The sequence below is a fragment of the Podarcis vaucheri genome (genome assembly GCF_965113315.1).
Source record: "Podarcis vaucheri genome assembly, chromosome: 12".
In the NCBI taxonomy this organism is placed as follows: Eukaryota; Metazoa; Chordata; class Lepidosauria; order Squamata; family Lacertidae; genus Podarcis; species Podarcis vaucheri.
Genome location: NC_138750.1, coordinates 56,509,085 through 56,531,684, shown reverse-complemented (window position 1 = coordinate 56,531,684; position 22,600 = coordinate 56,509,085). Strand labels below are relative to the sequence as shown.

The 22,600-nt window shown below is 45.4% G+C and overlaps 1 protein-coding gene across 1 annotated transcript in view; it reads right to left on the bottom strand.

Moving 5' to 3' along the window:
• Positions 1 to 13,812: 13,812 nt before the first annotated feature.
• The window catches only part of GARS1 (glycyl-tRNA synthetase 1), a 29,027-nt gene continuing 20,239 nt past the window's right edge, over positions 13,813 to 22,600 (bottom strand). The window contains exons 10-17 of the mRNA XM_082192689.1: positions 22,251 to 22,415; positions 22,028 to 22,135; positions 21,504 to 21,649; positions 19,677 to 19,762; positions 18,254 to 18,363; positions 16,527 to 16,620; positions 14,406 to 14,596; positions 13,813 to 14,110 (exon numbers count right to left, since the gene is read on the bottom strand). Coding sequence (XP_082048815.1) covers positions 13,985 to 14,110; positions 14,406 to 14,596; positions 16,527 to 16,620; positions 18,254 to 18,363; positions 19,677 to 19,762; positions 21,504 to 21,649; positions 22,028 to 22,135; positions 22,251 to 22,415 — 1,026 coding nt within the window. The 3' untranslated portion in view covers positions 13,813 to 13,984. The remainder of the gene's footprint in view (positions 14,111 to 14,405; positions 14,597 to 16,526; positions 16,621 to 18,253; positions 18,364 to 19,676; positions 19,763 to 21,503; positions 21,650 to 22,027; positions 22,136 to 22,250; positions 22,416 to 22,600) is intronic.

The following is a 22,600-nucleotide window of genomic DNA, read 5'->3' as shown; positions in this document are numbered from 1 at the left end:
AAAACACCCCCTAAAACAGAAATTTCACATGAATTTTGCTATCTAATGAGACCATGGATCCATAGAATGAACGCAATAAACAATGTACTGCAGTCACACAGTCAATCAATCAGTAGCTGAACTGGGTTCCACATGGTCATGAAAATGAAAGAGCCGCAAAAACAAAAACGCAAAATAAATAGCAAAAACAGACAGATCTCAGCGTAACACTTAAAATGGAAGTGTGGCACTCAAAACAAAAGTGTGCCACTCAAAACGGAAGCGCAACAGTCAAATTGGATGTGTAACACTCACAATGGAAGCATGGCACTCAAATCAGAACTGTAACACTCACAACAGGGCATGTTCAGCTTTGGAAAAAAGTTTGCAAACCAGAACACTTCCAGGTTTGCAGCATTTGGGTTCCAAATTGTTTGAGTACCAAGGCATTTGAAAACCAAGGTATCACTGTATTTGAGCAGCAAGAAACCTTTTTGTGCCTTCAAGACTTAACAGGTTTATTATTATAGACTCTGGAAGGGACTCTAGTCCACAATAGCTTGCTCCCTAATACATGTGTATGTCTTTAAGGCCACAGGGCTGCTTTTTGAGCTTCAACAGACAACGCCTCTAGGAAATGTTTATATAGATGAAGAACGTATCCAAAGCACCCCTTGTGCAAGGCTGCCGTGGATTCCTAGTGCCTTCATAAAACTATAGTTCCCAAGGTTTCTTTGTTGGGAACAAGCGCCAGTTGAAAAATCTGGAAAGTGTCTTACATTTATAGTGTGGCAGTAAATTTCATTTAAGGGATGCAGGTGGCGCTGTGGGTTAAACCACAGAGCCTAGGACTTGCTGATCAGAAGGTCGGCGGTTCAAATCCCCACGGCAGGGTGAGCTCCCGTTGCTCAGTCCCTGCTCCTGCCAACCTAGCAGTTCAAAAGCACATCAAAGTGCAGGTAGATAAATAGGTACCGCTCCAGCGGGAAGGTAAACAGCGTTTCCGTGTGCTGCTCTGGTTCACCAGAAGCGGCTTAGTCATGCTGGCCACGTGACCCGGAAGCTGTACACCGGCTCCCTTGGGCAATAAAGTGAGATGAGCACCGCAACCCCAGAGTCATCCCGACTGGACCTAATGGTCAGGGGTCCCTTTACCTTTACCTTTAAATTTCATTTTACGTTTATGGAAGCAATAACGAAAACTGCCGTTAAAAATCCTCACATCATCTGAGGCCACTGATGCATCTAGCGCAGTCTAAACCACTGAGCCTCTTGGGCTTGCCGATCAGAAGGTCGGCGGTTCGAATCCCCGCAACGGAGTGAGCTTCCGTTGCTCTGTCTCAGCTCCTGCCAACCTAGCAGTTCGAAAGCACGCCAGTGCAAGTAGATAAATAGGTACCACTCCAGCGGGAAGGTAAACGGCGTTTCCGTTACTTAAGAAGAAGAAGAAGAAATCCAACTCAAAATAAGTCCCAGCACAAATCTCACCCTGGTTGCAAAAAAATGTGAATATAATTCCTCCCCCCCCCACCCCCCAAAAAAGCACTTCATTTTTCACTTTCCAATATGTTCTTATGCAAAAGTTTGACTCATCCCTCAAGGGCACATTCAGTTTGTGAATAGTAAAGATTGTGCATAGTTTAACAAAAGGCCCAGGGAGAACTAATTAGCATCCAAGACACAGTAAATGGATGACTTGTTCAATCAAAGGGGGTCGAGAGAATCTCGTTTGCTAATTCCCTATCTGATTTGCAAAATAAATCGGTTGTGGTGAGCGGTGCGAGCAGTCAGATATCAAGCAAATAAATATGGAGGGTGAAAACCCAGGATCGCTAATGCCAGCAGATCAGTTGTGTAATCCCTCCCAACCGAGAATATTCGATGAGCGACGTGCTCTGTCCCATTCTGGCTCCTTTGCTTACGGAAACAGTCTCATGTTTGAAAATAAAGGTTGCCTTTATGTAACTTCAATCATGTTCTATAGATAACGCAGAGGACAAAACTGTTTGGAAACATTTTGTCCTCTGAGCACAAACGTTGGACAAGATTAACATTAGATTAACATTGGGAACATCATAATCCATCATCTAGGAAGAGAGAAAACTCTTATTTCCTTGGCGCTTGTCAATTTGGAATTTAGTCATATTTTACTACAGCAAATACATCTTGCTGGCTTTCCCCACAAGTTTTCTAGAGCCACAGTCACTTTGCGGTTTGAGTAGGATTACAAACTTTCACATATTAACTAGGGTGTTTGATGAAATCAAGGATGGAGAGGTTGGACAACTATAGCTCCCATATTTCATCATTATTGACCCTGAACGTTGAGGCTGATGGCAGCTGGGAGTCCCAACAACATCTGGAAAGGTCATTGTGCAGATGAAGTGGAATAAATCCGTATTAGCAGTCCGCATTTGAGTTGCTGTTGTTTAGTCGTGTCCAACTCTTCGTGACCCCATGGACCAGAGCACGCCAGGCACTTCTGTCTTCCACTGCCTCCCGCAGTTTGGTCAAACTCATGCTGGTAGCTTCGAGAACACTATCCAACCATCTCGTCCTCTGTCATCCCCTTCTCCTTGTGCCCTCCATCTTTCCCACCATCAGGGTCTTTTCCAGGGAGTCTTCTCTTCTCATGAGGTGGACAAAGTCTTGGAGCCTCAGCTTCAGGATCTGTCCTTCCAGTGAGCACTCAGGGCTGATTTCCTTCAGAATGGGTCGGTTTGATCTTCTTGCAGTCCATGGACTCTCAAGAGTCTCCTCCAGCACCACTGCATTTGAGTAGCATGTAGAACTATCGTGAACTATCACTCCCAACAGAGTTGATTACAATTATCTACATCCTGCATTTGAGTAGCATGTAGATAATTGTAATTGACTCTGTTGGGAGTTATAGTTCACGGTGTCTAGTGGCCACCAGAGTGGGAGAGATTGCACATCCATAAGGCGGGGGGAACAGAAAGCAACTTGGGTTGACCTCTTAAACGTAAAGGGTAAAGGGAGCCCTGACCATTAGGTCATGACCGACTCTGGGGTTGCAGCGCTCATCCCACTTTATTGGCCAAGGGAGCCAGCGTACAGCTTCCGGGTCATGTGGCCAGCATGACTAAGCCGCTTCTGGAGAACCAGAGCAGCGCACGGAAATGCTGTTTACCTTCCCGCGGGAGTGGTAGCTATTTATCTACTTTGATTTATTTTACTTTGATTTATTTTTTATTTATCACACTTTGATGTGCTTTTGAACTGCTAGGTGGGCAGGAGCTGGGACCGAACAACGGGAGCTCACCCCATTGTGGGGATTCGAACTGCTGACCTTCTGATTGGCAAGTCCTAGGCTCTGTGGTTTAACCCACAGCGCCACCCGCGTCCCCAGGTTGACCTCTTAAAAATAAAAGACAAGGTGCGTGTGAACCAAATTTCTATGATAGGCGCCACATTTTAGAGCTGGCCACACAGAAGTTGGTGGACACAATCAGAAGCCTCCAAGTGCCTGTAGCTGCTGCTGCCTGCTATCTACAGATCGATCTTCTGTCTCTCTTAACAATGCCTTGATGCTTTCCACTCCCTCAGGAAGTACCTGGTCTCTTGCAGCCAAGCAGAGCAAGCAAATTATGGCTCCCCAGGGGTACCAGCTTCTGGGAGCTGAGGTGTTTTGGGCCCCCTTGATATCTTTTGAGAGGGGGCCATGCCCTTCCAATGTTGAGGGGGTGGAGGAGGCTGGGCAGCTCCAGGGGGTTGCCTTCCCCCGAGGGGAAGAAGGGTGGAAGAAATCACCTGCCGGTAGCAGCACCAGGAAGAGGAGGAGCCTCTGGCCAGTGACACATGGCTAGTGCCAGTTTTACGTATAAGCTAAACAAGCTATAGCTTACGGTCCCACTCTCTTGGGAGCCCCACAAAAATGTAAAGGGGGGGAAAAACTGGATGTACATTTCCAAAATATAAGATAAAAAACAAATAAAATAAAACCTACATACAGCAAGAGTGTTTTGTGTTGTGTAGGCTCCTATGAGGTAAGTCATGGGCCCCTCCTGCTAGCCTGCTCCCTAAAATATCACTGATCTGCTCATTTCTCTATATAGGGTGCCTACATTCTAGGTTAGAGCTTAATGATGCTCTCACTACAGTGGTACCTCGGGTTACAGACACTTCAGGTTCCAGACTCCGCTAACCCAGAAATAGTACCTTGGGTTAAGAACTTTGCTACAGGATGAGAACAGAAATCGTGTGACGGCAGCGGGAGGCCCCATTAGCTAAAGTGGTACCTCAGGTTAAGAACAGTTTCAGGTTAAGAACGGACCTCCGGAACGAATTAAGTTCTTAACCAGAGGTAAAGGTAAAGGTACCCCTGCCCGAACGGGCCAGTCTTGACAGACTCTGGGGTTTGTGCGCCCATCTCACTCTATAGGCCGGGGGCCAGCGCTGTCCGGAGACACTTCCGGGTCACGTGGCCAGCGTGACAAAGCTGCATCTGGCGAGCCAGCGCAGCACACGGAACGCCGTTTACCTTCCCGCTGGTAAGCGGTACCTATTTATCTACTTGCACCCGGGGGTGCTTTCGAACTGCTAGGTTGGCAGGCGCTGGGACCGAGCAGTGGGAGCGCACCCCGCCGCAGGGATTCGAACTGCCGACCTTTCGATCGGCAAGCCCTAGGCGCTGAGGCTTTTACCCACAGCGCCACCCGCGTCCCTAACCAGAGGTACCACTGTATTAATATACTTCTTCTTAATTGTATTTCAGTTCAACAATTACTTTGATAAAATGCATATTTTGTTATGTGCAAATGGCTTTAGATACCTATGAGGTCCATAAATGACCATAAAGCATATATTCGACACAAAAAACAGCGACAATTTGTTGTTGACGAAGGACAGCTGGACACATAAAGGGCCCCATTAGCTTCAGTAGCTTGGGGCCTCATCAAACTTAAATCTGGCCCTGCACATGGTCACCGCATTCGGCTCCTCCCAACATCTTGATGTCATGCGCGCAACAAGGGTACAACACGTCATGCAAGTAACATGCCCTTCCCCCAAGCTTTTGCCTCTGGGCCTCTTTTATTCCTCTTTGCTTCCATAAAATGCCACGTTGTGGTGAAGGAAACGTGAGTGGATGCTGGTGCTGGTGACAGAGGCTGAAGATTGCTAGGTGAAACAGCAACAGCCAACACCAAGAGCTGCTACAGACCACCTGAGGCTTCCTAACACAGATGGGCTGCTGCCTGACTCAGCCATCGCCATCTAGTTAAGAGCGTTTGCAGATGACCTTGTATTGACCTTGCAGGAGCCAAACACTAGTACAAAAAGAGTGTTGGAAATAATTCAACAATTTGGACAGGTAGCTGGATTTAAATTGAATAAACAAAAAACTAAAGTCTTAGGGAAAAACCTAACAGATATGGAAAAGAATAAATTTCAAGAAGAGACAGGTCTGACGGTGGTTAAGAAGGTGAAATACCTAGGGGTTAATTTAACATCTAAAAACTTGAATTTGTATAAGGACAACTATGAAAAATGTTGGTCAGAAATTAAAAAAGATCTAGAAATATGGTCAAACTTGAGATTGTCAATGTTAGGCCGAATTGCAGTGATTAAGATGAATGTATTGCCTAGAATGTTATTTTTATTTCAAACTTTGCAGATTATTGACAAGATGGACTGTTTCAAGAGGTGGCAGAAAGACATTTCGAAATTTGTCTGGCAGGGCAAAAAGCCCAGAATAAAATATAAAATATTAACAGATGCAAAAGAAAGAGGGGGATTTGCCCTGCCGGACTTAAAATTGTACTATGAAGCAGCAGCATTCTGCTGGCTGAAAGAGTGGATGCTCCTCGAGAATACAGATATCTTGGACTTAGAAGGTTTCAATAATGCATTTGGCTGGCATGCATATTTATGGTATGACAAAATCAAAGTGCATAGTGCCTTTAAAAATCATATTGTAAGGAAAGCGTTGTTTAATGTTTGGATGAGATATAAAGATCTGTTGGAAAACAAAACCCCTAGATGGCTGTCACCCTTAGAGGCTAAGGCCCACAAGAAAGTCAATATGGAGGTCGGATGGCCAAAGTATTGTGAGATCTTAGAACAGGATGGAGAGAAACTGAAATTAAAGAGCCATGAAAAACTAAAACCCAAAGTACAAGATTGGCTCCACTATTATCAAATAATGGAGGTTTTCAAACAAGACAGGAAAATTGGCTTCCAGGTGGAAAAATCAAAACTTGAGACAGAATTGTTAGAACCCAATACTAAGAATTTGTCAAGAATGTATAACTTGCTGTTGAAATGGAATACACAAGATGAAACAGTTAAATCAGCTATGATTAAGTGGGCACAGGACATTGGTCATAATATTATGTCTGCTGATTGGGAAAGGTTGTGGAACACTGGTATTAAATTTACGGCATGTAGTGCCTTAAAGGAAAATGTGATGAAAATGGTCTATAGGTGGTACATGACCCCAGTTAAGCTAGCAAAAATTTACCATTTGCCTGATAACAAATGCTGGAAATGTAAGGAAACTGAAGGTACTTTTTATCACCTTTGGTGGACATGCCCGAAGATTAAGGCTTTCTGGGAGATGATATATAATGAAATGAAAAAGGTATTCAAATATACCTTCCTTAAGAAACCAGAGGCCTTTCTCTTGGGCATTGTCGGCCAATTGGTGCCAAAAAAGGATAGAACTTTTTTCATGTATGCAACAACAGCAGCAAGAATACTGATCGCAAAGTATTGGAAGACACAAGATTTACCCACCTTGGAAGAATGGCAGATGAAAGTGATTGACTATATGACATTGGCGGAAATGACGAGCAGAATTCGTGACCAGGGAAAGGAGGCTGTGGAAGAAGACTGGAAGAAATTCAAGATTTATCTTAAGAACTATTATAAACTTGATGAAGTTTAGATTGTCGAGATTTTACAGAAAGAAAGGGTTGCAGTAATATAAGATTAGACCAAGAAAGGACTATGATGAATTAGGATGGGAAAAAACATTTATAAGTTGCTATAAAATTTGGACATGAGGATGCAGAAAGGGGAGGTATGGGGAAGTCCGAGGAAAGAAGTTTATGAAAGGATATTTTGAAATTATATTTTCTTTTTTGTTTGTCTGTTTTTCTTTTATGTTTGTTTGTTATAAAAACTTTTGTAAAACTAATAAAAATTTTATAAAAAAAAAAAATGAAGATTGCTAGGTGAAACAGCAACAGCCAACACCAAGAGCTGCTACAGACCACCTGAGGCTTCCTAACACAGATGGGCTGCTGCCTGACTCAGCCATCGCCATCTCCTTCTGAGCAGCGCACTCCTGTTTTCAGAGGAGCGCCTGTCCTTTTTGGCCGTTGATACATTTAATCCTTCTGTGGCTTTCTCCGAAAAGAAGGAGGCGAGGACTGAACGGGCGCAGTCTCACGCACTCCGAGGGGAAGCCAGCTGCGGATTAAAGCAGGCAGCAGACATGCTACACAGTCGCCCAGCGCATGAATAAAGAAGGAGCGCATTGGCAGGAGCGCACTGCACCGTCTTGAGCCTCTTATGCATATGGAAGAGTTCATCCCTCCCCTGAGCAGGGACAGGAGCAGGATGAGCAAATAAAAGAATTGAAAAGGGATTACGGTTGAGCAAACCCGGATTTCCAAGGTACAGCTGCCTGCTTTGTGATGTTCCCCTTTGAGATCGGTAGCATTTTAACCCCTGGCTCCAACGATGCTCTCCGGACCAAGAAATACACCGCCTTCACCTCTTATCGCTTTCCCGGGAATGCATGCTTCTTATGCGCTGCCAAGCACATCAGGACATTGTCGGTGTTCATTTCCTTCTGAAATGGCCCGAGAGAGTATCAGATGCCACTCATGGGGGTCCCCTGCCTTTCTGGAGGGGCTTTCCTTCTTTTGAAATAAATTTTTGATTTACAAGAATGTTGTTTAGTCGAAATAAAAAAATTCCTTCCAGTAGCACCTTAAAGACCAACTAAGTTAGTTCTTGGTATGAGCTTTCGTGTGCATGCACACTTCTTCAGATACGTTGTTGTTTAGTCATTTAGTCATGTCCGACTCTTCGTGACCCCATGGACCAGAGCACGCCAGGCACTCCTGTCTTCCACTGCCTCCTCCAGTTTGGTCAGACTCATGTTTGTAGCTTCAAGAACACTGTCCAACCATCTCATCCTCTGCCGTCCCCTTCTCCTTGTGCCCTCCATCTTTCCCAACATCAAGGTCTTTTCCAGGGAGTCTTCTCTTCTCATGAGGTGGCCAAAGTAATGGAGTCTCAGCTTCACGATCTGTCCTTCCAGTGAGCACTCAGGGCTGATTTCCTTCAGAATGGAGAGGTTTGATCTTCTTGCAGTCCATGGGACTCTCAAGAGTCTCCTCCAGCACCATAATTCAAAAGCATCAATTCTTCGGTGATCAGCCTTCTTTATGGTCCAGCTCTCACTTCCATACATCACTACTGGGAAAACCATAGCTTTAACCATACGGACCTTTGTTGGCAAGGTGATGTCTCTGCTTTTTAAGATGCTGTCTAGGTTTGTCATCGCTTTTCTCACAAAAAGCAGGTGTTTTTTAATTTCGTGACTGCTGTCACCGTCTGCAGTGATCATGGAGCCCAAGAAAGTAAAATCTCTCACTGCCTCCATTTCTTCCCCTTCTATTTGCCAGGAGGTGGTGGGATCAGTGGCCATGATCTTCATTTTTTTGATGTTGAGTTTCAGACCATATTTTGCACTCTCCTCTTTCACCCTCATTAAGAGGTTCTTTCATTCCCCTTCCTGGATCACTGCCTTGTCGTGGCGAAGGGGCTTGAATAACTCAGAGAAGCTATGAGCTATGCCATGTAGGGCCACCCAAGACGGACAGATCATAGTGGAGAGTTTTGACTAAACATGATCCACCTGGAGCAGGAACCGGCAAGCCACTCCAGTATCCCTGCCAAGAAAACAGTGATCATGGATCCCAAGAAACTGAAATCTATATAACAAAATCAATTCTGAATCCAAATATTGAGATTACTCTGAATCTCCTTACTTCCCCCCATCGCTTCCATGGGTCCTATTGATACTGTTTTCCACTGCATATCAATACTTCTCCAATTTTTAATCTTTCTAAAATATCCGTACATTCCGTTACAAGTGCGTTAAAAATCCTGCTAATGTTTTAACCTGCTTGCAATGATCTTGTATATAAATTATAAACTTTCCCCATTCTTTTTTAAAGTTCTTGTCTTCTTGGTTCCTAAGTTTCCCAGTTAATTTCAGCATAGTCCATCAACTTGGTTTGCCATTCTTCTCTAGTCATGGTTCAGTTTTTTCTGGTCCTTTGGGATCTTGATACCTATAATTCCTAATAAAAAAAGCTTCTGGGTTTTTTTTTAGCAAAAGTTATTTTGAACATTTTTTTCATTGCATTGCATATCATTTCCCAGAATTTTTTAATTCCTTTACAGGTCCACCACATATGATAAAAGGTACCTTATTTTTCTTTGCATTTCCAGTATATATTTGTACATGTTCTACACATTTTTGCTCATTTAACTGGGGTACATCATTTTCATATAGTTTTCTTTCAGTAAAGACCACGCCGTAAATTTCAGATCTGTTTTCCAGAGCATCTCCCAGTCTATCTTTTGATTGCTCGGCGGAGATAGCTTGACTACAGTAGTTCGGGCATTGGTGGTTTCAAGACAGGGTTAATGCAATATACTCTTTACGTGGGGCTTCCCGGAAACTGCAGTTAGTGCAAAATGGCACAGCATGGTTCCTGTCAGCATGTGCCATCTCTGCTCAGAGACTTAAATATTTGTTACTGGCACATGTTTAATATTGAGCCCTGACCAGCTTATGCAGTGCAGGGAAAGGACCCAAGAGCTAAGGATTTAATCCCCATAGGAAGTCCAGCCTTCAGGTATATGTTCTCAAATTCAAAATTCAGGACTCCTGTAATGTTCTTTTATTGCTTAGTGTTATACATTTAGGTCTGCTGCCCCCTCTGCTGGAAATATAGATTTAATACACTTCTCAACTTCAGGCATCCTTTGTCAATTAGGATGGAAACTTTGAAGACAATTAATTTGCTTGCTTTGTCAATTGAACATTTTGAGGGGTTTTTTTAAAAAAAAAAATCCAGGGTCACCTTTTAAAATCAAGTAGTTTCTATTACTAGTTATTACTGATAGTGTTTATTAGCTTGGCCTTGTTTTTTCAGAGTGTGCTGCTTCTTAAAAAAATAATTATGCATGCTAAACAAAGAGATTTTCCTTCATAAATGCTAGGCACTGCTTCACTTTGTGCAACTGTTGTTTGTCTGGTCGGCTGTCTTTGATTTTCGTGTTTGTGCATATACTTGAAATTCACTTCTCAGAAAAACAGTTCATCAGTGGAAATTGTACGGTGGTACCCGGGGTTACTTACGCTTCAGGTTACATATGCTTCAGGTTACACTCTCTGCTAACCCAGAAATAGTGCTTCAGGTTAAGAACTTTGCTTCAGGATGAGAACAGAAATTGTGCTCCGGCAGCGCGGCAGCAGCAGGAGGCCCCATTAGCTAAAGTGGTGCTTCAGGTTAAGAACAGTTTCAGGTTAAGTATGGACCTCTGGAACGAATTAAGTACTTAACCCGAGGTACCACTGTATTGCAATGTTACCAGAGAGCAGAGGAGCACTGAATTCCCCCCAGAAAGGGGGGAAGTTGGCATATAATTGATGTTGATGTTGGCACATAAGTGAAAGGCTCAGCTTCACAATTTTGCTGAACTAAGAGGTTGATGAGGTTGAGTTTTGGCAAATTCCTGTTTCGGAGTTTGTGTAAGCACTTACATTTGGGAACACCTATTGCTACCAGGCACCTAAAACATTTTTGTTTAGACCAGCCTACCCAGATATTTAGAAAGTCAATGAAAGTTTTTATCTGCTTTTAGTCCATTGTTATTCAAACTTTCTGAAAGTCTTAGATTGTTAATTTTTCTCATTGATACTTTTCTTATCGATCATTTTATCGTTTTTTATGAGCCACTTGAATGTTTGCCTGTTTTTACAGCCAAGCAGTGTATAAATTTTATGAAATGAATAAAATAGATAATAACATAGCCATTGGGCTGACTGCTGGGATAAATGAGAAACTGTTGCTGAAGAATGTACTGTAAGTAATCAAGTTAAATTGCATGATTACGTCCAGAACTTACATTTCCCAAAAGCGGCCTGTTAGCCAATTGCAACTCAGAACTGCACACAATGTAGTATTTTGAACCATTAATGGACTGGGATGGATAGGCAACCTAAGGCCAAGGGGCTGGTTGCAGCCCAATCGCCTTCTCAATCCAGCCCATGGACGGTCCAGGAATCAGCGTGTTTTTACATGAGTAGAATGTGTCCTTTTATTTAAAATGCACCTCTGGGATATTTGTGGGGCATGGGAATTTGTTCATATACAGTGGTGCCCCGCAAGACGAATGCCTCGCAAGACGGAAAACCTGCTAGACGAAAGGGTTTTCCGTTTTGGAGGTGCTTCGCAAAACGAATTTCCTATGGGCTTGCTTCGTAAGACGAAAATGTCTTGCGAGTTCCTGCGGGGGTTTTTTCCTCCCCCCCTTTTTCCCAAGCCGCTAAGCCGCTTATCAGCTGATCCGCTAAGCCGCTAAACTGCTTATCAGCTGATCCGCTAAACCCGCTAAGCCGCTAATAGCGCTAATCCACTAATGGGCTTGCTTCGCAAGATGAAAAAACTGCAAGACGAAGAGACTCGCGGAAGAGATTCTTTTCGTCTTGCGAGGCACCACTGTATTTTTTTCTAAATATAGTCTGGCCCCCCACATGGTCTGAGGAACGGTGGACCAGCCCACAGCTGAAAATGTTTGCTGACCCCTGGACTAGGACAAGAACAAACCTGAGTGTGAAATCACCAGAATGAGGACTAAGCTATTGAGAGGTTCGAGGTTTGTGCCATCTAGTCAATCTCCTTGAAGGTGGATTGAGACCCATGTTTTAATCTGTAGCTGGTGTCACTCCCAAGACGGAAGGAAAATCTCCCCCAAATTATGGCATTTACCTGCTTGAAACCCATCTCAACATCTCGAGGTGCAAACTCAAGACCTATCAAAGCTCTAGTGTGAGTTTGAATTTGAAGGATCTTTGCATTGAAACTGGTTTTTTTTTACAGTTTGACATGCTCAAAACTCAATTTAAGTCCATATGTGTTAAGATCCATTCCAGTTTTAGTGAACCACTGGAAACTGAAGAATATAGCCCTCTATTATCTGCTACATGTGCACATCTGAAACAGTCATTTCGGCTTCCTGAGCAGAAAGAATCAGTGTGGAGGGTGTGATGTGTTTAGAAAGGAGACAGAGGAATCAGAAACTATGAATAAAATACACAGTAACCATGGTACTGGCTTCAGAAAGTGTGTTAAAAGAGTTTGGACAGCGGGTGGCGCTGTGGGTTAAACCAGAGCCTAGGACTTGATCAGAAGGTCGGCGGTTCGAATCCCCGCGATGGGGTGAGCTCCCGTTGCTCGGTCCCTGCTCCTGCCAACCTAGCAGTTCGAAAGCACATCAAAGTGCAAGTAGATAAATAGGGACCGCTCTGGCGGGAAGGTAAACAGCGTTTCCGTGCGCTGCTCTGGTTCGCCAGAAGCGGCTTAGTCATGCTGGCCACATGACCCGGAAGCTGTATGCCGGCTCCCTCAGCCAGTAAAGCGAGATGGGTGCCGCAACCCCAGAGTCGGTCACAAATGGACCTAATGGTCAGGGGTCCCTTTACCTTTAACTGAGGAATGCACTGACCCCAGTACACAGCATCAACACAACAAACCCTAGATTTACACATCAGTTCAACCAGTGAGGTAATGAGATGAGCTCTATTTTGGGTATCCTATCTGTAAAATAATTAAATAGATGTTTCCATAAGACTGGGTAAAGGGATGGATGAGCAAAGGAGCACACATTATTGCTCCCAATTCTTTATAGTTCAGAGAAAACCACCCAAAACCAGACTGGCCTGGTTAACACATAGCACTATGCCACCGGGTTTTTTTCCATGGCTATGGTTGGTTTAACAAGTCACGAGTTAACCACGGAATTCTCCCACAGATGAACAAAGCATGGCTTCTCCAAAGCTTGGGTTTTCCCCCATCTGCTCTTACCTTCTGCCTTTGTAGCTTGGTCAAGTTCTGGGGTGGAGTGACCAAATAAACCATGGGTTCACACATCATGTCAAGCCTTTGTTACAACAAACCAAGGTTTTGCGAGCCAGTAACAAACCACAGCTTCAGACCATGGATTGTTGGCAGTAAACAAACCATAGCTGAGCTGCTAACCAGGGCTCATTCATCATGGTAAGCCACGGTTTAATGAACCATAAAGTAATATAGGTAAAGGTCCCCCTGCCTGTACGGGCCAGTCTTGCCAGACTCTAGGGTTGTGCGCTCATCTCACTCTAGAGGCCGGGAGCCAGCGCTGTCTGCAGACACTTCCGGGTCACGTGGCCAGCATGAGAAGCTGCATCTGGCGAGCCAGCGCAGCACACGGAACGCCGTTTACCTTCCCGCTGGTAAGCGGTTCCTATTTATCTACTTGCACCCGGGGGTGCTTTCGAACTGCTAGGTTGGCAGGCGCTGGGACCGAACGACGGGAGCGCACCCCGCCGCGAGGATTCGAACCACCGACCATGCGATCGGCAAGTCCTAGGCGCTGAGGTTTTACCCACAACGCCACCCGCGTCCCACTATAAAGTAATATAAACCATGGTTTAATATTATCTGGAAACCAGGCCACTGAATATCTGATGGTGACAGCACCAAGGAGAAAGGAGACAGAGAAAGCAAGCTTATTGCGGCAGTGTTTTTAGTCTTTTAACTGTGTTTATTGGAGCTGGGAGTTAAAATTAGGCAGCAATTGGAAGTGAAGGGGGAGATGACCAGACAGTCCCTGTTTTGAATAATACACATGATAAATTTCATATTAACATGAACAGTAAAAAGTCGACTTCTTGTTAAGTTTCGGGGAGTTTGTTTCATTCCTCTATTGTCTCCTTTTTGCCAGTCTCTTGTCCCTCGAAGAGTGGATACTTGGCCTCCACGTCAGCCCAGGTTATGTGGCCGTTTGCAAGGTCGCGAACTATGGTGGGAAGCTCAGAGATCTGGAAGCAGGAAGAAGAAAGTGCACTTTCAGACTCCAGGATCAACACAGAGCTAATCAACTTTCTCCGAAGAACCACCGGGCTCAGTCCCCTTGAGACGGCACTGTTGCAGAATGTAGGCAGCCAGTTGCACCCAGCAACAGGTGAGCTCCTTCTTAGAACTGTAAAGTTGGAAGGAACCACAGGGGTCATCTAGTCCAACCCCTGCAATGCAAGAATCTTTTGCCCAATGTGGGGCTTTAACCCACCTCCCTGAGATTGAGTCTCGTGCTCGACCGCAAAGGGCACAGCCTACCTCAGCTCGTATCTGGCGCATGGAGTCGCGGTCTCGCAAGGTGGCCGTGTGCGGCGACCGGTTAACCGTGTCAAAGTCAATCGTGATCCCAAAAGCCACGCCGATCTCATCCGTCCTGGCGTAGCGCCGGCCGATGGATCCGGAGGAGTCGTCCACCTTGTGGGAGACCCCGTTTCTTGTGAGGGCTTCGGCTGCGAGAGGAAACAAAGGTGAGCATTGTTTTATTGAGTCGGCCGGCTTTATAGAGAATTTAAATGGGCGCAGAGAAGAAATGGGCATCCCCCAAAGATTGCCAGAAGGATGACTGGAAACCTCAGCTGATCAAAGGCAAGCCCAAGTTTGTTTTATTTAAAGGGTTGGATATTTGCGCAGCCCTTGATAATTGGGTGGATTGTCTAATTTAAACCACATATACCCAGAGAGAGAGCTGCAACTGCAAACTAAATTCAGCAACGTTGCCATGAACTAGAATACAGTGGTACCTTGGTTTACAACCATAATCCGTTCCAGAGGTCTGTTTGTAAACCAAAATAGGTTGTAACCCAAGGCGCGTTCGCCAATGGGGCCTCCCCCCCAAAATTGTCCGTAATCCCAAAAAAAATGGGTTGTAATCCAAAAAAAGTTTGCAAACTGGGACACGCACTTCCGGGTTTGACATGTTTGTAATCCAAAACCTATGCAAACCAGACTGTTTGCAAACCAAGGTACCACTGTACAATATATGAGACCACGAAGCCCTTTGGATACATTATGCCTTCCCTAATGCCAAAAGGAAAAATCATAGAATTGTAGAGCTGGAAGGGACTCCAAGGCACATCTGGTCCTGCAATGCAGGAATCGTTTGCCCAATGTGGGACTTGAACCCACAACCACTGAGATTAGGAGCCTCGTCCTCTAATAACTGAGCAAAGGGCACCTGAAGCCAAAAGGGAAGCGTATATCCTAAATATGAACCAGTTTCCACGGCCAGTTGTGGTTTTTTCCTGTCGGGGAATGCTCAACCACAGGCGTGGGGAACTCTTTCAAGCCCAAGGGCCACATTCCCTCTAGGTTAACCTCCTGAGGGCCACATGCCAGCAGATGGATGTAGGGTAAAGGGTAAAGGGACCCCTGACCATTAGGTCCAGTCGTGGCCGACTCTGGGGTTGCAGCACTCATCTCGCTTTAGTGGCCGAGGGAGCCGGCGTACAGCTTCCGGGTCATGTGGCCAGCAGGACTAAGCCACTTCTGGCGAACCAGAGCAGCGCACGGAAACGCCGTTTAGCTTCCCGCCAGAGCGGTACCTATTTATCTACTTGCACTTTGATGTGCTTTCGAACTGCTAGGTTGGCAGGAGCAGGGACCGAACAACGGGAGCTCACCCCGTCGCAGGGATTCGAACCGCCGACCTTCTGATCGGCAAGTCCTAGGCTCTGTGGTTTAACCCACAGCACCACCCGCGTCCCTGCAGATGGATGTAGCCAGAGGCAAAAGCAAGCAGAGCAACAGGTGCAACTGCAGGCTACATTCCACACTTGTGCCAGTGGTTTCTGCATCCACACATCTCTCCATCCAGCAAGCAAGAGGCACGATCACAGTTCAAGCATGCATGCTGGTTAGCTGAAGAAGAAGAGGAGTTTGGATTTGATACCCCGCCTTATCACTACCCTAATGAGTCTCAAAGCAGCTAACATTCTCCTTTCCCTCCCTCCCCCACAACAAACACTCTGTGAGGTGAGTGAGGCTGAGAAACTTCAGAGAAGCGTGACTGGCCCAAGGTCACCCAGCAGCTGCAGGTGGAGGAGCGGGGAAGCAAACCCAGTTCACCAGATTACGAGTCCACCGCTCTTAACCACACCACTACGCTGGCTGAAAGCACTCCAGGATAGGGCAAGGCAAGGCCAGTGATGGGCAATGTCTGGGATGAAGAGTCCTGAGAGATAAACGAGTCCCAAAGGGTTGCATTCAGATCCTGCCCCTGAGGTTCCCCACCTCTGCTCTAGCACAATGAAGTCGCATCAGTGAAACAAATAGTGTAAAAAAACCTGGTCAATCCCCTTTCTTACTGAACACCCCCAATTCATCGATGCAGTCGCATCTTTATTAACACAGGGCAGCCCAGAAGCATCGGGAGCTACTCACATAGTTCCTTCACGAACGGAATGAATTCCTGGTTTTGGCTCAGAGGAAGGACAGAGCACTTGAACGGCGCCACCACAGCAGGGAAACTGAAGTACTGGGGAGAGAGAAAAGCGAGACAGGTGATCAGGCAGGGGAAACCGACAGATCCAGAGTGGAAGAGTCTTCATCTGAATTTGATGGGAATTAGGGGGGAAATTGGAAGGTTCCCCACCACCACCAACTCTGCTCTACATATGCTATGAATTATGTGACCAGAAGACTGATTTTGTGCTCTGATTAAGTAGTGAAAAGAACATTCATTTTGATCTTGCAATTTGGACCTTCGGCTGCAGATGCTTATCTTATCTTTCTTTTTTTGCCAAGTCTAGATTCCTCCACCCACCCAAATTAATGGGAAAGGAAAAGCTGAACCTCAATCTTAAGAGGGGCAAAGGGCACAGAAAAATAGGCAGAATGGAAGCTACTGAGGATCGGGGGGAATTAAATACAGAAAGCTAGAACCTAGGTTTGTGTTCATACAATCTACTCCAGGTGACCAAATTGTTCTTTCCATATATAGAGATAATTTATTACGGTTGGAGAGCAGCTTATAAAACACACTTGGGGGTACATTGCCAGAAAGAAAACAAACAGTTAAAACAATGTACAACAATGAATTTAAAATTTATAAGTGCAATAAGCATATAGACACTTAAAACTTTAAGATAAGCTACCGCATAGATATGACCCAGAGTCACCCATGGAACAGAGTTTGGGGATTTTGTTCACGAACAATTTGAGTCGGGGGATGGTCTGCGCCTACAGATCTGCACACAGAATCTGGTGGCCATCCGGGTCGTCTTATGATCTTTGCCTAACAGGAAAAGGCTTTGCATATATACAAATATTGAATATGTGCATAGAAACATAGGACCATTTAACATATGACCATTCAAAAATAAGGCTGGAAGCCTAACTTTTTTTACAACACACACACACCTGAGTTAGAGAGCTACCATCTTTTTTGCTCTATAAGACTCACTTTTTCCCTCCTAAAAAGGAAGGGGAAATGCGTGTGCGTCTTATGGAGCGAATGCAGGCTGCGCCACTATCCCAAAAGCCAGAACAGCAAGCGCGATCACTGCTTTCACTGCGCAGCGACCCCTCTTGCTCTTCTGGCTTCTGAGATTCAGAATATTTTTTTTCTTGTTTTCCTCCTCCCAAAACTAGGTGCGTCTTATGGTCTGGAAAAATACGGTATTTCATACATTTCAGATTTCCTACAAAGAAATATTCTGAGTAGGAAAATGCTTATCATGACATGTGGAGTGTGGAGTGGGGGTGCAAGTGTTTCACGTGCCCCAAGCAAACTGATCAGGTGGTCAGTGGATACATCAGCTGGTCTTGCGCTTGTAGCTGTCACACTTGTTTGCACACTCCACACACATGAATTGCATACCTGGAAATGAGTTGCGTGCAGGAAGTCATAATTGTGTCAGGTAGCCTGACACAATTGCTGCTTGTCTATGAGGTTACTATTACTCCCATTTTACAGACGGGAGAAACGGAGCGGAGAGAAAGAGCTATGACTCAAGGCGGCTGGGGGCTCAGCAGGGCTCTAAACCAAGTCTGCAATGCCCAAATCCGGCCCACAATGCCGGGGCTACAAAATCCGCAGAGCCTCCCATAGGAAGCCATCGACATACATCAACTGAAACCAAACCAAAGTCACAGGGGGGAAATCCTACCGTCCGTTGCTCATCTCCCTCCCGGATGCGGAACGTGTGCTCAAATATCGTGTACATGATTCTTCCGATACCAAACGAAGGCTCAATCACATTGGGGACAATCTCTTCCACTAGAAAACAGATAGGCAAAAAAAAGGGTATGTTTTGCTAGGCCAGCTCAGGTTGAAAGGCGTAGAAGCTTTTCACATTCATAACAATTCTGCCCAAAAGCAACAGGGCTCAAAGGTTGCCGGTTACTCTCTCAATTTGACTGTACGGAGCAATTATATCAGGCTTCCTCAACCTTGGCCCTCAAGGTGTTTTTGGCCTACAACTCCCATGATCCCTTGCTAGCAAGACCAGTAGCCAGGGATGATGGGCATTGTCGTCTCAAAACATCTGGAGGGCTGAGGTAGAGGAAGCCTGAATTATAGTAATAGTAATACTAATTGTAATTTATTACTTGTACCCCGCCCATCTGGCTGGGTTTCCCCAGCTACTCTGGGCGGCTTCCAACAATTAAAAATACATCAAAATGTCACACATTAAAAACTTCCCTGAACAGGGCTGCCTTCAGATGTTTTCTAAATGTCAGGTAGTTGTTTATCTCTTTGACATCTGATGGAAGGGCGTTCCACAGGGTGGGTGCCACTACCAAGAAGGCCCTCTGCCTGGTTCCCTGTAGCTTTGCTTCTCGCAGGAAGGGAACAGCCAGAAGGCCCTCAGCACTGGACCTCAGTGTCCGGGCAGAATGATGGGGGTGGAGAGGCTCCTTCAGGTATACCGGGCCGAGGGCGTTTAGGGCTTTAAACGTCAACACCAACACTTTGAATTGTGCTCCGAAACGTACTGGGAGCCAATGTAGGTCTTTCAAGACCGGTGTTATGTGGTCTTGGCGTCCGCCCCCGGTCAGCAGTCTAGCTGCTGCATTCTGGATTAGTTGTAGTTTCCGGGTCACCTTCAAAGGTAGCCCCACATAGAGTGCGTTGCAGTAATCCAAGCGGGAGATAACTAGGAATGCTAGTGGCCTCGGCGGAGGTAAGGCACTGCCATGGGAACTGTGCATCCCAGTCAAACCAAGTGAATGGCGTCTGATCACATTTATAATGGTGGTTTGCGCCCCCTGACCCAAAAAAAAGCAATTTCAGTGCTTGTCACACTGCCAATGAAAAACAGCCATTCCAGCGTTTCTCAAACTTGGGTCCCCAGCTGTTAATGGACTACAACTCCCATCATCCCTGACCTCTGGGGTCCTGGTAGCTAGGGAAGATGGGATTTGTAGTCCAACTACAGCTGGGGACCCAAGTTTGAGGAACACTGCATTGGGCTGCAATTAGATGTGCTACAGTGAATGGGAAGGAAGTCTCCCACTAATTTGGGGCAGGGGACAGTCTTCTGGTTGTGATCTTTACTATTTTATAGCAGCAGGTATGGGGAGACCTACCATGCAAGGTTTTCTGAAACCTCTTCACGCCGACCATGTCCTTTGTTAGTTGAAAAGTTTTCCCTTCCGTTTCAAAGGTAAATTCCCTGAAAAGAAAAGGAGACTCAGAATCAGTATCAGGCTCTTTTCCTTCCAGAGGACGCTGTGGAGTTAAAGGAAAACAGCAGCAGCAGTGACCTTCCAGTCCAAAAAGCAGGTCCAGCAGATGCCAGGAGAAGTTGAAGGTCATCAAAGGTATTCCAAAATTCCAAAAAATAGTTATGAATGAACAACCAGGTCAGCTCAAGTATTCCTAACAGCATCCTGACTAGGTTTATACTTCCTGAAAGTAAACAGCTGAGGACGAGCAGGTAATCCTTCTCTGCAAGCTTCATTCAATGGATTTAGACCGTCCAACATCATCTCCACAGGCTTGGTGCTTGGGTGCAAACCCCTAACCTCTACGATCACTATGCTCAGGAAGTTTAGAATACTGCATCTTGAGACTAGGGATTATAGAAATTAAGTAAATATTGCAAATGCTAACAAAAATGGTGGTTACGTATTTATCTATAGGAATTACTATAAACCTCCAACTCAAAATATTAGGGTGGTGTACGATAAAATCATTAACGTCTCATAAAATACAGAGCCAAGGCCAAATCAAATTATTTCTCCCTTTTGTTCTGAGAGTGTTTGGGGAGAAATTTGCTCCTTTTTTAAGAGGCACTAGTAGGGAAATGCAATCCATGAAATGAAGGGGATTATGGAAATTGGAGGAAAGTATTGCAGATGGAGAACATAGAGGGGGAAAGACTCAGTCAAATCAATTTTGCAACATACTGATTAGCCTAATAAAGGTATTGCTCTATTCTGGATGTATGCCATAGGTAGGCAAACTAAGGACCGCGGGCCGGATCAGACCCAATTGCCTTCTGGATCCGGCCCGTGAATGGTCCAGGAATCACCGCGTGGATCACCAGTGCGCACATTCTTTCCCTCTCCCTCACACGATGATGGCGGCGGTGGCGCCTCCTCCCTCCCTCCCGGCTTCTCCCTGCCCTGCCCAGAGAAGGAAGGGGGCTGGGCTTTGTTGGAGCCAGCAGCAGCAGCGCTCAAGTGACTGCCATCTTAAGCAGCCCCTCTCCAGAGCCCTTTCACATGCTGCTCATCATCCCTCCACCAGCACCGCCAGCCCCTGCCGCTCACAGGACACAGGTAAGCAGCCACCAGGGCTCCTGCTGCTCTTGAATCATTTTTATTTTTTCAAAATATAGTCTGCCCCCCCCCAAGGTCTGAGGATCAGTGGAGCAGCCCCCTGCTGAAAAAGTTTGCTGACCCCTTGGCAAATGAGCATTTCCTATGGATACTTCTATGGATTTGGGGATTTATTTTTAATGAAGGAAAAGGGGTGTCAATTGGGAGCCTTTGCTGATTGGCGGCCGATTCAGTCTCCTTTCATCTTCTAATCCCAATTTTTAAGTAAAAATTGCTCAGGCTTTTTCAGATCTTTCACAAGCTCTTTCACCCTTGCCAAAGCTCTAAGCTCTTGAGTGTGCTGGAAGAGGATCTATGTACAACTGGTTCTTGTGATCCAAGAGCAAATTTCATCTACGAAAAACAAAGATTTCTGCAGACATACCACAGAGTTGACACAAATGACAGTTTGCCAGCCGCATCGTCAACAAAACCCGAGATAGTGTGAGATCAGAAAGCCAAGCCCCAGAACCAAAGCACTCTCTGGGTGACAATTCAGTCGCAAGTTATTTGTGCTCCAATCTGAGCATCGCGGCACAAATTGGTGGGTGGAAAGTGCCTGATTCACCTCCCTCAGGCTCAAACACTTACCCTTTTTCGTTCAACAATTTCTCCATCTCATTGATGTAGCACTCATCACAGATGGAAAGGTATTCCAGCACCAGTTTGGCGTCCTTTTTGTAAGCCTTGCCAATGGCTCCCTTATTTGCTTCGAACTGGACGACGTTGGCTGTTTTGTGCAGGTTACGTTAAGGAATCCCAAGGGAACAGGAGGAACATGAAAAACTTAAAACAAATCCTTATTTCCAGATGAATAGGCCTTGGACTCTAATGTAACTGAAATAGAAAACTATCTTTAGAAAGATGTTTCCCGCAAAAGCATTTTATTTTAAAATCCGATTTAAATTTTAAAAATCTGTTTTAAATAAAAAGAATCATATCTGTGTGTGTTGTGTGTGTGTATGTAAAATATCATTGATTTTTCAGGAAGCTTCAAGAGAGCTTCCTGAATTTACTCCCAGCAGCCTCACAAACGGAAAACCATTAGTTGAACCCACACATCCTCCCAGCTCGATTCCCCGTCAGTTAGAACTGTTTTATTTCTGAAAGGATATGGGTTCCTTCAGAGGCTTTTCAGCTACAAGAGGAACTTTGGTGGCTCTGGCGTGGCAAGAGAGGTCGTAGCAAGAGCGGTCAGCACAGCCAACAATTTCAATCCACCCCTGAAAGAAGAAAAAAGGATTCGCCTCCGTTCAGCACACCACCGCGTGAGTTAGCCAAACTCTCTCCTCTCCCCTCGATTAATACAGAAGCCTCTGCAGCTATCATATCACTTACATAGGATGTTTTGGACTCTGCATCCCAGCAGTCGCAGGCGTAGTGGGCCATTTCGTTCTCCATGTGTTGTCGGAAGCGCAGCTTGTTTGGAGAGATGCCGACTTTGACAAGGTAGAGGTAGATGCGGCCAATGAAGTAACCGAGCACCGAGTTATTGATTACACCCTGAAAGGAGAGAGAGAGATGGGATGCCCAAAGCCAAAAACTGCTTCCTCAAGTAAATGTGCACTGAAGAATTGATGTTTTTGAATTCTGGTGCTGGAGGAGACTCTTGAGAGTCCCATGGACTGCAAGAAGATCAAACCTATCCATTCTGAAGGAAACCAGCCCTGAGTGCTCGCTGGAAGGAC